We start from the raw sequence: 14,662 nt of genomic DNA on the forward strand, positions 1-14,662 counted from the left end.
TTTATTTATTTATTTATCTATCCTATAGAATGTTGAGTCTGGAAATGACACTTAGGGTTCACCTGGCTCAATTCCATTTGACAGACGGAGAAAATAAGGTTCAGAGAGGAAACTATTTAGTGCTAAAAGGTGGAGTACAATTTGACCTCATAATTATTTCACTAATGCTCTTTCCAATTCCCGTTGCTGTCTCTAAGGGGAACCAAAGGCATGGAAAAGCACTGTGTGTGTGTGTGTGTGTGTGTGTGTGTGTGTGTGTGTGTGAGAGAGAGAGAGAGAGAGAGAGACAGAGAAAGAGACAGAGAGACAGAGAGACAGAGACAGAGAAACAGAGAGACAGAGAGAAACACATAGAGTGAGATCAAGAAGCAGAGAAAGAGAGACAGACAGACAAGAGGGGGATAATTTCGGATTGTTTTCTTGACAGCTTTAATTTCAGACATTTATTCATTCACTAAATTCATCCACTGTGTGCCAGTCACCGAGGATACAGTGGCAAACAACGTATATAAACCCTGCTGATATGGACCTCAAGGTCAAGTGGAAGAGACAGGCGACACACAAGCAGATTCTTCCTCTCATAAATGGGACCCATTCCTTAGCTCTTTGTCTGTTGGTGCCACTATTATCTCCCCTTCTCTGTTATATGATCTTTGTCTTCCTGTATCGTGGGGACAGGAATGGAGAACGAAGAAAGCTATTTCAGTTCCTCTGTTCTCTACACTTCAAGCTCTGTGGGAAGTTTGAATTTGCCAAAGACAGGCTCAGGCTTACTGCCTGTGTAGCAGCCAAGCAAAGATGTCAGTATTTTTCATCAACACTGCACTGGTGGGCTGGCACACCTGTCAGTTTGCTTGTGAGGTGACAATAAGGTACTGGATGTGAGAGCTGTACTATTACCTTATAATTTAACTGTTCTCTTTTGATGCGATGTTCGTTGTGCTGAAGCCCACTGTACCTGGCTGCTTTGACAAGTGTGCTATTTTAGCAATGCAGAATGAAACAGAAAGAAAAGAATGCATGGGATGCTGGCTTCGTCAGATCCAGGTTTCTCTGTTCCTATGTTTGTAGATGATTTGTACAGAGTTGTTCAGAGACCAAAAAGAAAATGGTTAGGTTTTGTTTTAAACCTATGTGACACTCAATGTTCTAGCAGTTACACTATAGGTGGGGTGCTGTCCATATGACTCAATAAAAGAGGATCCCCTTTTTCTTTTCATATTTAAAATGCCTCATTGTAATTGATTTCAAAAGTATTAGCTTTGTTTCCAATAGAGTCCTGGTTAGGTGAACCTCTGATGTTTTTAACATGGATGTAGGTAGGCATTTATGTATGAGAATAGAAGTTACAACACAGTTATCAACCCCTGTGCAGTGACGCAAAGTGGATTTTATATCCACAATGATTCTGGCCTAGCCCCATACACCAAAGGGTGCATAGAAGGTCACATACAACAAACTGGACAGAAAACTCCCACAAGCCAGCAGCCCTATAGGAAGAACTACAGGCAGCTGAGTAAAACCGGGTGTAGTGGTCACCGTAGGGAAGGGCATACTAATTGCTCATCCAGTACCAGATGGCTAGCCCTGAAAACGTACATACAAATAGCATTAGACAGATACAACTGTATCTGTGTAACGTGCTCAGGAATTATATGAACATGCATATATGCATGTGATAACGATGCTGAAGGAGAACAGGGTTCGTTCGATGGTGAAAAGGGTGAAAAGGGAAAGAAGAAATGCTTGGATTTTAATAACGATGATGATGATGATGATAACGCGCCAATAGAAGGATTTGCTCTTTTTAAGCCCTTCAGTTATCTGCAATATTTTGTAATACCATGACAATTTTTTTGTGTGTGTGACTAAACTGATACTTTTGGATCTTGGAAAAAAAGCATTAAGGTAAAAAATCTTTGCTTGGGCCTAAGTGTATTCAAGGATTTGGCATACGGCTTAGAGGTAGAAAACTTCATCTGGGAGGTCCCGGACTCTGTCATCATTGAAGAAAAGAGAGTTTTTTCAGGAACATCTAGTCCCAAAGTGCACAGTTCAATAGTACTTGGGAATGCTGTGGAAGCTTCAGAGCCAGACTCTGGTTTTGTAGTTGGGCTGTTTTTATGCTTTTGTTTTGTCAGGCCGTTTCTGCCCCTCATGATGACAAGTACCATTTACCTCTATCAGCCATTCTTTTGTTCACCAGTTCAGCCAAGTCATTGCCGAGGGCTTCACAGGTTGCAGGAACCACACAAGAAAAGCCCTATCAAGCTTCTCATCTTTGTGCAAGCTCTGTCTGCATTGCTGGCACAGCTCAAATGCTGCAAGTGTTCACTTTTCCAGTGTGCCCCTCCCCCACCACGAACTCTGTGTTGGAGACTAGGGTGATCAAACCCATGACAAGTTTGAACCTGTTAAACTGCTGAGCTGGCCTTAATTGAAGTGTGAGAAGAGGTTTTAAGGCAGGTAGACAACATCCTGTTGTTAGGGTGCTCATTTCTCTCTCTCTTTTTTTTCATACTGGCTGCCCTGGGAGTCAGGTGGCTGATTGTGCCCAGCAAGCCACTGCAGCAGCAACAGCAGCAGCGCAAAGTCTTCCTCTTACCATCGTCCTTCTGAGCCCATCAAAGAGTTTGCTAGGCATGGATGCGGTGACTGTGTACCACGGCAAAATCAGCAGGGAGATGGGGGAGAAGCTCTTACTCGCTACGGGGCTGGATGGAAGCTATCTGCTGCGAGACAGCGAGAGTGTCCCTGGCGTGTACTGCCTGTGTGTTTTGTGAGTACATCTTGTGGTCATGGCAGGCTTATAGCATGTGTATCCTGCCCTTTCAGGGGAGGCCCGGGGGGGAGTGGCAGGGGAGGGGGTTACAACTCTTGGCAAAGGAACAGAGGGAATACAGGCAGCAGGAACTGAGTACTCTTCCAGTTCTTACTGGCCCAGGACTCTGCCCAGGGGTGTGGCAGGCAGTACTTGGATGTATGTCCCTCCCTGGGGATTTATCTACTGCATTTCCCCAGTTCGGTTGTGGCAGCTTCACTGAATAGCCTTCAGAATGGGAAAACATGGCCTAGAATTTACCTTTACTTTGAGAAAGGCCCATATTCTAGACTTCGGCTCTGGAGCTCTGGGATGTTGGACTATTTTGTCTTCTGGGCCACGAATTAAGGCAAAGGAAAAGCTTTCTCTATCAATCTCTACAAGTGTGATTGAAAATGGTACCCCAAAAGAAAAGCATCTAACAAATGCTCGGAGAAGTGGCCAACCAGGAAATGGAATTCATTATTTTCGGAATGCCCCTCAGGGAAGGCAGAGGCAGACAGATGTGTGTGAGTTACAGGTAGCTACCCTGGTTAACACAGCCGGTTCCATGCCCACCAGGGCTACACAGTGTACGACCCTAATGAACAACAACAAAGAACACTAAAGCAGCACAGCTCTGGAGAGGAAGTGTGTGAAAGAGCAGAGGTGCCTTTCTCGTGATGCTGTTACCTTGCTTATAAGAGGCGGAATGAGTTTAAAAACGTGGTGTGTCCCGTAAAAGATAGGACTGACAATAAATAGTTTTAAAGAGCACAGAAAGAAAACATCATTCTTCTGACCCCACTTTGACCTTTGCCTAGACTGTTCTCAGCCTCTTGCCCCATTTTGAACCAGGTGCAGCTGCATCCTGGCTCCCAACCTCCCTGAGCGAACCCTACCGTAGTTGGACTCTAAAGCTTGTTCTCTCCGAAAATCAGTCTCTTAGCCCTTGATTTTAAATGGGTTTCATATTCCAAGGGATGATGAAGATGATGCCTCCATGTATTAGAAAAGAAAAAGCAAATGCTGGGCTTTGATACTCAACAGATATGTCTGGTTTATTATTGGTCTCTTTTTGGACAAATTATTTCAGTACTTCTTGAGGAAGTCTCCAGAAGGACCCAGTTTAGGCACTACTGTAAGCAGGGTATTCACACACACACACACACACACACACACACACACACACACACACACACACACACACACACAGCCTCATTCTAGTACAGTACAGTCTACCTAAAAGCAAAAACAAAACAGTGCTTGGTAGTGAGTTCTGTACATGATGATACACTGCAAAAATTTGAAGTAGTTTCTGGGCCAGAAAATAAAGATTAAATTGAGGCTGGTGTGAAAGGATTGATTGTCATTGTATATTGATTTTTTAAAAATGGCCAAGCCTTACTTTTGGCAGTTTGCAGATCATGCCAAATACATTCATCATAAAGGCTTCAAGGTAAATATATGGAAAAATAATTTTTCAGTGTTGGGGAGAGAATCCAAGAATCCAAGATTTTACATGAGCCTCCAAAATGCTTTTTTTTTTTTTTTACTAAGCTAGACACCCAGCCCTGGGCTTGGACCTTCATGTTCCTAAGTGGATCCCTAAGAAGAGCTGGGAAAGCCAATGACACTCCTTAGGGTATTTTTTTCTTGTGAAAAGATGAAGGATGGTGAGTGAAACAGGTTGCTTTGGACACACTGATAATAGAGGTAGCATGCTCCTTAACCAAAAGGAAAAGATAAAAGTTCAAATGCAGCCTATGTAGGGGAGAGGGCTGGAGACAGTGTACCTCAGATTTGTGCTTTTCATAGCACCCGATCACCTCTGTTAGGTAACTAAGCCTGCTTCCTTCTCAGGATTTTACACCTGTATTCGACATTACATCTCCTGATCATTAACGAACCTAAGTGGCCTCTCTGGGCTGCTACCCGATTACCTTTATTCAAGGAACTTTAAACTTACTAACATTAGCTTGTTTACTTATATGTGGGGTCTACCACAAACTACCTTCATGAAGGAGCAAACATGGTCTCCAGTACCAGGAGCATATCCTGGTACATAATAGGCACTCAGCACACAATTTGGAATTAGATGAACTGTTCAGCCATATTGTACTCTTCATTAGCAAGAGCATCGGGCTAAGAGGCCAGGGTGGGGGCTCTAGGAAGTCACTCAAGTTCTCTGGGGCTTCACCTTACATCTGCGTAAAATAGAAACCGGTTGTTATAAAACATGGTTGTAAGTGAAATCTTGAAGAAAAGAAACCTTGGTGTTTGGGCACATAGGCCGGAACCATGTAAGGAAATTCTCAGCCTTCTGGTTTTCACTGACAGGGGATGCTGTATAAATGTAAGGTGTTTGCTTGTTTCTTTTGTTTTTTGTTTTTGGTTTTTTTTTTTTTTTTTGCTTGCTGTTGACCAATTTCATTTTGAAAACCTTTTCCTATAGACGTGGTGAATTCTCTACCTTGAGTCTCTAGCCCTGTTTATGGGTTTTCACAGTTATGGCCAGAAAACTGTGGAGGAAAGAGACAAGAAAAATAAGAGGAATGTTTTCCTCGCCTTTGATAAGTGCTTCAGGTTTTGTTTGTTTTTAGTTGAGTGTCCCCTTGGAGATACACAAACATTTTGTTCTCTCTCACTGGCACTACATGGTATGTGCAACATGTTATTTGGAACATAACGTACTTCCTAACTCAAAATACTGAATTGTAGGATGAAGAGTAGAAAGAAAATAAATCATATATGCATGAAAAAACCTACAACAATGGTGGCTTGCTCAGTGGCATCTTATTCCATGTTTTGTTTATTCTCATTAACCAAGAAGGTGTTCTTAAACTTCAACTCACTCTATTTTTATTGTATGGTTCAAACCATGCTTAAAATTGTCCTTTCAAACAATATGTGCCTCTTTCCTAGAGTGAATCTCAGACATGACCTTTTTGTCCTGTTAGTTTTTCAAAAACAAAATGTTTTAAACAATGTAAAAGTCTCCCATTTCTAGGATTGCTACCCTTCATTTAAAACAAGAAGCGTTTCTTCCAATTGTTTGCTCTAAATAAAAATGAGAATTAAGAGTTCATCAAAATAGTCTCTTCCAATGTTTGCTCTAAATAAAAATGAGAATTAAGAGTTCATCAAAATAGCCTTTTGTATTTGGGATATAAAGTTTGAAACATAATGGAATTTAAGGAAAAAATCATCCATAATATTATGACTTAAAGATAACTACCATTAAGTTTTGTTTTTTTTTTCCGGAGCTGAGGACCGAACCCAGGGCCTTGTGCTTGCAAGGCAAGCGCTCTACCACTGAGCTAAACCCCCAACCCCTACCATTCCATTAAGTTTTAAATAAAGTGTTGTGCTTTAGTAGAATGAATATTCTGGAACATGGACATCCTTTCATTACATTTTGCTGCAATTCCCATTTAGTATGAAAAAAGCTGACTCATAAGCAATATTTTCACAAATAAATCAAGGTATTATCTTATAAGAGCTGTATTTTAGTTCAGCTAAGTTGTATATGAACCATATTCTTCAGGACTAATCTCTTATTTTATTGTTTCTTGACTAATTTTGTTTTTGGATGATTTTGTACATGTACACCAGCTTCTTATTTTGACAACTGAATGATTCAATACTTTTAAACTATAATTTCTACATAGAACTGATCACCATACATTTTTGCCTAAATGAGTATTCTAGTTTAAATGTGTAGTTTCCTTTACCAATGAGTATTGTTGTTAAAAATAATTCCCTTTGAAATTTGATGTCTAATTTTTATTATATTTATACTCTATTTTTCATATTTTAGCTTTTGTTACTAGCACTAAATGTTTTTAATGTGGTTGTTGAACTATTTATCCCCATTTGTAAACTATTTGCATATTTTTATTCACTTCATGATTTGGATCCTTTTGCTTTGCACACACACACACACACACATACACACACACACAGACACACACACACACCCCTTAACATGCTGTAGATATCCTTTCTCAGTTTGGTGTTTGTTATTTAATACTTTTATTTCATGTTTTTAGTACTAAAATGCATCAAATGCTTGATTTTTTTTTGCCTTTGCTTCTCAGCTTAGAAAATCTTTTCTCCTCTACAGATACATAAAACTTCACTTTTTGTTTTAAATACATGGTTTTATTAATTTATAGTCTACTCTTTAATTCTATTTGAATTTTACTTTTATGTGTCTAAAAGATCTAATTTGATTTATTTCCAAGTGGATTTTCAACACTCCAACATAGCTTACTAAATAGAATTTCCAATTTTCATTTGTTGGGCCCCTTTACCAAAAACTAAAAGAACTGAATAGTTACAATATGGTTATTGTTTTTTGATTATTTGGTTCAATTTATCTTTTGTACTTATGTTAATTGTATTAGTGTGTTGTACTTTTCAAACATACTCAAAAGTTAATAGGTATTCTTGTCTACTATTTTTTTGTGATGAAATCTAAAATAAATATGTTAAATTAGATGAAATTAACATCAATAATAAATTAAGGAAAAACTACCATCTTTAGAGAATTGACTTTTCAAAGATACGGTGTAAGATTTTCTTCTATTCTTTTTTTCTGGCTATATCAAGTTTCTTTCATTGAGGTACATGTTATACCCTCACAAGTTGTTACTTTTCACTCTAAGATAAATAGCCACTTCCCTAGGTTGTCTCACAGAGAAAAACTAATTAAAATATTTTTAAAGATAAGCTGGAAAAATATCATATATCTACAATTAGTATCTCTGTACACAGCTAAGTTTATGCTTCTCTGATGAAAGATTCAGAAGAAGAAATGCATTTATAATTTTTTAGCCTCGAAGGCACAGAATGACATCATTTGCCATATACGTTTTTGGATAAAAGAGTTATCTTCTTGTTCTTTTTTGAGGGCTGACATTGGTGATCACATTTCTCCTCTGAGAGTGTGCACCTTCCAGCACTATGGATTAGCCCATACAGATGAAGCTTCCAGGTCTGCACCAGCTTGATTTTGCTGTGTTCTATGCCTCACGGGTGTGGTGTCTTCAGCAACAGGGTTTTACTGCCAAGTTCTGGAGGGTAATGAAGGACACTGGCAATGGCCTGTAATGGTGCTCTATGGGACCTCATTGGCCAACAAGTCATAATCCATTCCTGGTACCAGGAACTTTATTTGGTAACATATGATGTCTAGTGGTTATCCTGTTGTGGAGTAACTCCACCCTAACACTTTTTACATATGTGTACATTTATTTAACTTAGGAAACATCTACATTAGTAGCCTTACGTATGACTTTTTTGAGAGGGTTTTACTGTTAATTATCTTTCACTGAACTCTGTCTTCTACTCTGCCTTCCCACCATCACCCTTCCTGTTCTAGTATTCCTTTTTCATTCTTTCTACTTGTGCATTCTATCTCTCTCTCCTTGAAAGCAGCCACTCCATGATCCCTGACCTCTATGAGTATTCCAAATGAAACACACATATCGCAAGGCTCAAAGCTAACTACAATCACAAATGGGAGAACACACGTGATATTTGTGGGTTACTCAGAATGACTGTATTCAGTTCCATTCTTTTACCTGCAAATTTCATTTTTGTTAATCACTGAATACAATTCCATCTGTAAGCATATCCCAGTTTTTGTTATCTGTTCATCAGTCGAAGGACATCTAGGCTCTTCCTATTTCCCAGCTATCGTGAATAGAGCAGCAATAAAAATGAATGAACAAATATCCCTGTAGCAGATATGGAGATTTTTGAATTGGAAATAAAGTGCCTACCATACAACCGAATTCCAGAAGTAGACGATATGTACGTAGTACAATGAAACTCCAGCTTATCGGTTGTACTAGCAGGAAACGGCGTGGCAAAGGAGAATATGGCGATGAATTTCAGGTTATAAAATTTAACAAGAAACCACACTTTAGTTCTTATCATTTTACATTCCTCATTTAGTTACGTATGTATTTAGGTATTTATGTGTGTGTGGTATGTTTGAGTACATGTACGTTGGTTCTCTCCTGATTCCGTGTGGGTCTCAGGCATTGTGCTAGCCCATTAAGTACCTATTGTAGCACCTATTGAGACATCTGCTTGCCCAGACATCTGTTTTTTTAAATTCTTCTGGCTATGTTTATTGCTGCCACATCTTTTTGGTCGCTAAAATTATTTTGGATTTTCTCGGTAGAATTTATTCAAGGTAGAGTGAGCACAAAAACTAGGCTAGTATTAAATTTGTTACATGTCAACTATGAAAGGGACAGTTCACAGACAAAATATGCTAAACTCTGACCCTGGTTAACAATGTGAAATTGAAGCCTCAAGGTTAGTCTGAAGTTGCCATTTAGTTTAAATGTGGAGGAAGCCTGCGTTGATCTGTTAGCCACTCCTCCCCCATCCCACCTACCTCTCCTGTTCTGTCTTCAGCAGAATGTTTTAGCTCTATCTTTACAGACTCAATCTTTTTGTGGAGAATTATACTTCTGAAATTGCTGTTAAGACCAAAATGTTCATTCATTCCCACTAATTTAAGAAATGCATCACACAACGACGATTAAGCGTCAAGACCTTTTTGCAAGACTCTCTGAGCACACATTGCAAGTCTGCTTCTTTTCTTCTTTCTTTAAGTAAAATCTGACAAGATGATTTTTATATTTATGCCAGGAGAGGGCATCAGATCTCATTACAGATGGTTGTGAGCCACCATGTGGTTGCTGCGAATTGGATCGAAGACCTCTGGAAGTGGTCTTAACCGATGAGCCATCTCTCCATCCCCTGTAACTCTGCCCCTTATCTAGGAATTTTACCTTGCTCAAGTGCTTCAAATTTTCTTTTGCCCTGGATTAGCAAGTGGTGGTTGTAAGAATAGGATCATTACATAGATATACCATTAGTCTGGATATTGAATGACTAGATTGTACTGGAAATTCATATCCACTCCAAAAGAAGGAAGTTTGGACAACAGAAAATTATACATGTCTTGAGGGGGAATATAGTTTTAGTATTGAAGACTTTGTATGTATGGGAAAGTCACTATGGATGTAATATATTTTATTCAAAATTTAGTTATAGCAGGTATGGTGACCCCTGTTTGCAATCTCAGCACTTGGGAGGTGAGGTGTGAGGATTACCATGCATTTGAAGTCAGTCTGACCTATGTAATGAGTTCAGATCAGCACCAAAAGTTTCTCAACATCTGTTTCATAATGGTGTCTTACAAATGTTGTATACATTTGTAAATATATTGTGTAAGTGAGGCTACGGGGACTAGCTCGGAATATTCACAGTATGAACATATAAGTCACATGTACTTGCAGCTTTTCTCTTGGGAAGTCCTTTAATTGGCATCAAGAAAGTTGATGTGGGTTTGTTGGTTTGAAGCGAAGTTGTACCCATCATACTGACTCACTGAAATAATTGAGAAATAAACGTCATGGCTTTGTACCTGCTCATTGCTAGTCTGAACACCTTTTAAAAGCATTGGGGACAGCTTTAGATGAAATAAAGTCAAATTTTAGCGTCAGCAAGGACTAAAACATACTTTTTCTATGTGTTACTTACAAAAATAAATTAACAGCAACAATTTAAACACTCCCCTGTTTTAAATTCTAAATGCTGGACTGCTGATCAATTCCAAAAACATCTCAGTGGGAGAAGGAAGTAAAAATGGATCCATTTCTTGATTTGTCTATATTCATAGAGGAAGTTGGAAGCATGTCGCAATTTTAGAAAACAAATCACATGTTTTTTTCTAATTTGTGATTAACAAAGGCACAGCATCACAGCTTCTGTCAAGTCAGTAGTTTTAGATTCTATTCATAATTGAGATCTTGTAATATTTGTCTTTCTGTGCCTGGATTATTTCATTTAACATAATGTCTGTCCTTCAGGTTCATCCCTGTTGTCAAAAATAGATAACATTTTTCGTTAAGTTTGAATGATATTCAATTACATATATATTTTGGGTTTTGTTTTTCAATCATTAATAATTAGCACATATTGTACAAAATGAGTTTATTATAATATTTTCTTACATGTAGAATATATTTTGAACATATTTTCCCCATAGCTCATTTTGTCTTCTCTTCTCAGGTCTTTTTTCTCAGTTTATTTCCATGTCTTCGTTTTAAAATCTAGATCCATCATATGAGGTGCAGCATGTCTATATCATACTTTCTTCATGTATCATCCATCCAGTGTTGTACACTAAGGTCGATTTCTTATCCTTTATATTGTAAATATCACTACACTGAACTGGGGAGCACATACTCTTCAACATAATGATCTCATTTGGATATACACCCAGTCATTCTGTTGCTGAGTCATGAAATTTAATTTTTTTTTTATTTTGCGAGGAACCGCCTTGCTGTTTTCCACAATCACTCTACTAATTTGCATTCCCCACCAACAGAGTACAAGTGTTCTCTTTCTCCACACCCTCCCAATACTCACCTTTCATATTTTTGGTAAGAGCCATTCAAACAGGTGTGGTCTCAATTTGCATTTCTCCAATGATGAATGATGTTGGATTTCTTTTTGTACTTTTTTTTTTGCCCATTTTCTGTGTATTCTTCTGGGAAAAATCTGTTCAGGTCCTTTGCCCATTTTCAATCACTTTGTTTTCTTACTGAGTTTTTTTCAGATCTTAGATATTCTGGATACTAAGCCTTATCAGGTTGATGGCTTGCAAATGCTTTTTTCCCATTCAGCAGGTATGCTTCTAACTGTTGGTTCACAGTACTTTCCTGTCTGTGAAGAATCATTTTATTTTGATGTAATTTTTATTTCTCCTTTAATAACACACATTTTTGAGGGCATATCTAAAAACTAGTCTCTTATTTTGAGTAATGTTTACTTGCTCAGAGTAGTTATGTTAATTTTACTTTACTATTAAAAACTTATACTTTTCTTTTGACTTATTTCCTTGGAGTGTGTGATGATAAGGGACGTGATTTGGTTAAAGATATGTACACTTTATGGCTTTTATTAACACTTATTGATTTTTCCTTTAACACTGATTTTCTACAGACAGAGCATAGATGTGGTGTTAAGAAGCATATTATGTGATTAAGAGCATTTGATACTCTTCCAGAGAATCTGAGTTTGGTTCCCAGCACCCATATCAGGTGCCTCCCAAGTGCTGTGATCTGAGGAATGCAATTTGAGTTGTTCTGCTTTAGATTTCTCCCATCCGTGGCATATTATTATGAATGTTGTCTTTGGAGGATGCTTGTTCAGTAAGTTATATGACTGAAAACAGAAGTCACACGCTTGTGATTTATTTGAAAGAAAAGTTTGTTCATTCAGAATTCAAGGGCTTGGGGTGGGGTAATTGTTAATATCAGACACGTTAATCATGAGAAAATGTATGTGCCATTGACATCAGCTTGTTTGGAGACTGAAGAAGGTAAGAGCTTTTGAAGTGGTACTCAGGTTCCTGCTGCTTAACCGAACGTGAGATAAGATCAGATTCGTTAGGAAACAATTTTCAAAACATACTCATTTATTTTGACTAAATGAAGGTGAATAATGGTAAAGAAGTCTATCCATTGTATATTTTAGAGGCCCATTGCTTCAGAATCTGGAAGACAGATTGCTTACCATTTCGTTTAAATTACTGAGTTTTTATTTTTTGTGTGTACACATGTATATGTGTATATGTATGTGTGTATAAGTGCTTGTAGCTATGTGTACACATGTGAATGGAAGACAGAGAACAGCTTCAGGTGCTAGTCCTCAGGAGTTCTCCATCTTAACTTTTTTAAATGGGTACTCTCTCACTTTTCTGGAGCTCACCAACCTTCGTGGGCTGGCTGGCCAGTGAGCCCCAGGGGTTCAATGTTGGAACTACAAATGCACAGCGTCATGCATAGCATGGGTTCAGGACATTGAACTCAGGTCTTCCTGCCTTCAGGCAAACACTTTATCAACTGAGTTATCTCCCAAGTGCTATTGTTGAGATTTTAAGCACTGTTTTTTTTCTATATCATTACCCTTAAAGTTACTGTGAATTATTCACATTGACTGCTTCCCAAAGGGAAAAATAGAACCAAGGGCCCTGCTTCTATCTCCATTTTCTGGACAGCTTTAAGAAACTCTCTTGAATCATGTTTCAAGATCCCATGGTGAAAAGCAGAAATGAAAGCTCTTGTCTTGGTCCCTGTTGAATACTTAATAAAATTGGTGTGTTTTAAGGTTGATTTCAATTACTTAAAAAATAAGACCTTAACAGTAAAGTAGTTTATTTAGCCTATTGCATATACGCAAATAGTAAGTTATTTTATATATGACTTGAATACTCTGATAAGTCTATGTTACAAAAAGAAAACATTTGTTTTGTGATCACACCAACCTTTAAATTGGTCTTTTGTCCAATTTCCCAAGTCAAATGAACCCGATTAGAGTATTTTAAATGTCTTTTGTAGTTTGTTGGGTAATTAGTGCTGATAGATATTGGTTAAAGGCATAACACTTTAATTCAAATATTTAAAGGCTTTTTAATCCTAAAGGGACTTAATGCCAATGTGAGCAACGAACTCAGCCTTCTCTTTGTAAGATTTTAGTATCATCTACTCTTTTAAGTTTAAACACAGTGATTTAAACAGACTAATGTATTTACTAACCAAGGATACCCATCGATCCAATCCTGTGCCTAAGAACAATGACAGAAACATAAGTTATTTATATTCAGATTCAAAACTTGTTTGAAAATTCAGCATGAAGGTCACCTTACGTTTCTAGTAGAGACATATTTTTTAAGAACATTATGAGAGGCTGGAGGAATGACTCAGTGGTTAAGAGCACTGGCTGTTCTTCCAGAGGAGCTGGGCATTCCCAGAACCCATATAGTGGCTCACAACTGTCTGTAACTCCAGTTCCAGGGAAGCCAATGCTCTCTTCCTGCCTCCATGGGCACTGCACATGCATAATTCACAGACATAAATGCAAACACAAAGATCAAACACATAAAATAAAAGTAAAATAAATCTTTGTAAAAGGAAAAGTAATGAAAAAATGTTCAGTACTTCGATCACCAGGGAAATGAAACTCAAAATCACAAGATTATTCCATCAGTCCACTACAAATAAATGAGTAAACAACAAATAAATACTAAAAGCTATTATCAAAGAAAGTAAAGATAACAAGTACGAATGAGGAAGTGGGGAAGGGGAAACATTATACACTATTAACAAAAATGTAGATAGGGCAATCTTTTGGAAATATGGAATATTCCATATTCAAGATGGGGAACACCCACAAGGAAGGGGAGGGGGGAGGGGGATGTTTGCCCGGAAACCGGGAAATGGAATAACACTCGAAATGTATATAAGAAATACTCAAGTTAATAAAAAAAAAAAGATGGGAAACAGCATAGAAGATCTTCAAACGAAACGAGAAGTCCTGCACTGTTCAGCTCTCCACACCCGAGGATGCATCCAAAGGAAATGTGAGCAGTATGTCGGAGAGATATTTGAACTCTGAGATTCATTGCAACAGTACTTTCCAACGCCAAGAAATGGAAATAGCACGAGGGTCCATCAATTGAGCAAGCCCAGAAAAGGGAGTCGTAAACAGAATGGAAGTCTGTTCAACCACAGAGGGAACGAAATCATGTAATTTGCCAAAATGGAGCTATAACTTGAAGTCATTATGCTAAGTGAAATAAGGCAGACACAGAAAGTCATGTACCACATGTTTTGACTCATATGTGGAATATAAGAAAGTCGTTCCCATGGAGATTAAGAGTAGCACGGTGGTGGCCTGTGGCTGCGGAAAGTAGGAGAGGTGTAGACTGGAGAATTGCTGAGCAGTGGCACTAAGTGCTCTGCCGCGATTTCTGTCATGGTAAACACA

The 14,662-nt window shown here is 38.2% G+C and overlaps 1 protein-coding gene across 2 annotated transcripts in view; it reads left to right on the forward strand.

Moving 5' to 3' along the window:
- The first annotated feature begins 2,546 nt into the window (after positions 1–2,546).
- Positions 2,547–14,662, forward strand: part of Sh2d1a (SH2 domain containing 1A) — a 28,120-nt gene continuing 16,004 nt past the window's right edge. For both annotated transcript variants that reach the window (NM_001109313.3, NM_001434335.1), the window contains exon 1: positions 2,547–2,779. In NM_001109313.3, the coding sequence (NP_001102783.2) occupies positions 2,643–2,779 (137 nt within the window). In that variant the 5' untranslated portion in view covers positions 2,547–2,642. The remainder of the gene's footprint in view (positions 2,780–14,662) is intronic.

Source organism: Rattus norvegicus, chromosome X (assembly GCF_021556685.1).
Source record: "Rattus norvegicus strain SHRSP/BbbUtx chromosome X, alternate assembly SHRSP_T2T, whole genome shotgun sequence".
In the NCBI taxonomy this organism is placed as follows: Eukaryota; Metazoa; Chordata; class Mammalia; order Rodentia; family Muridae; genus Rattus; species Rattus norvegicus.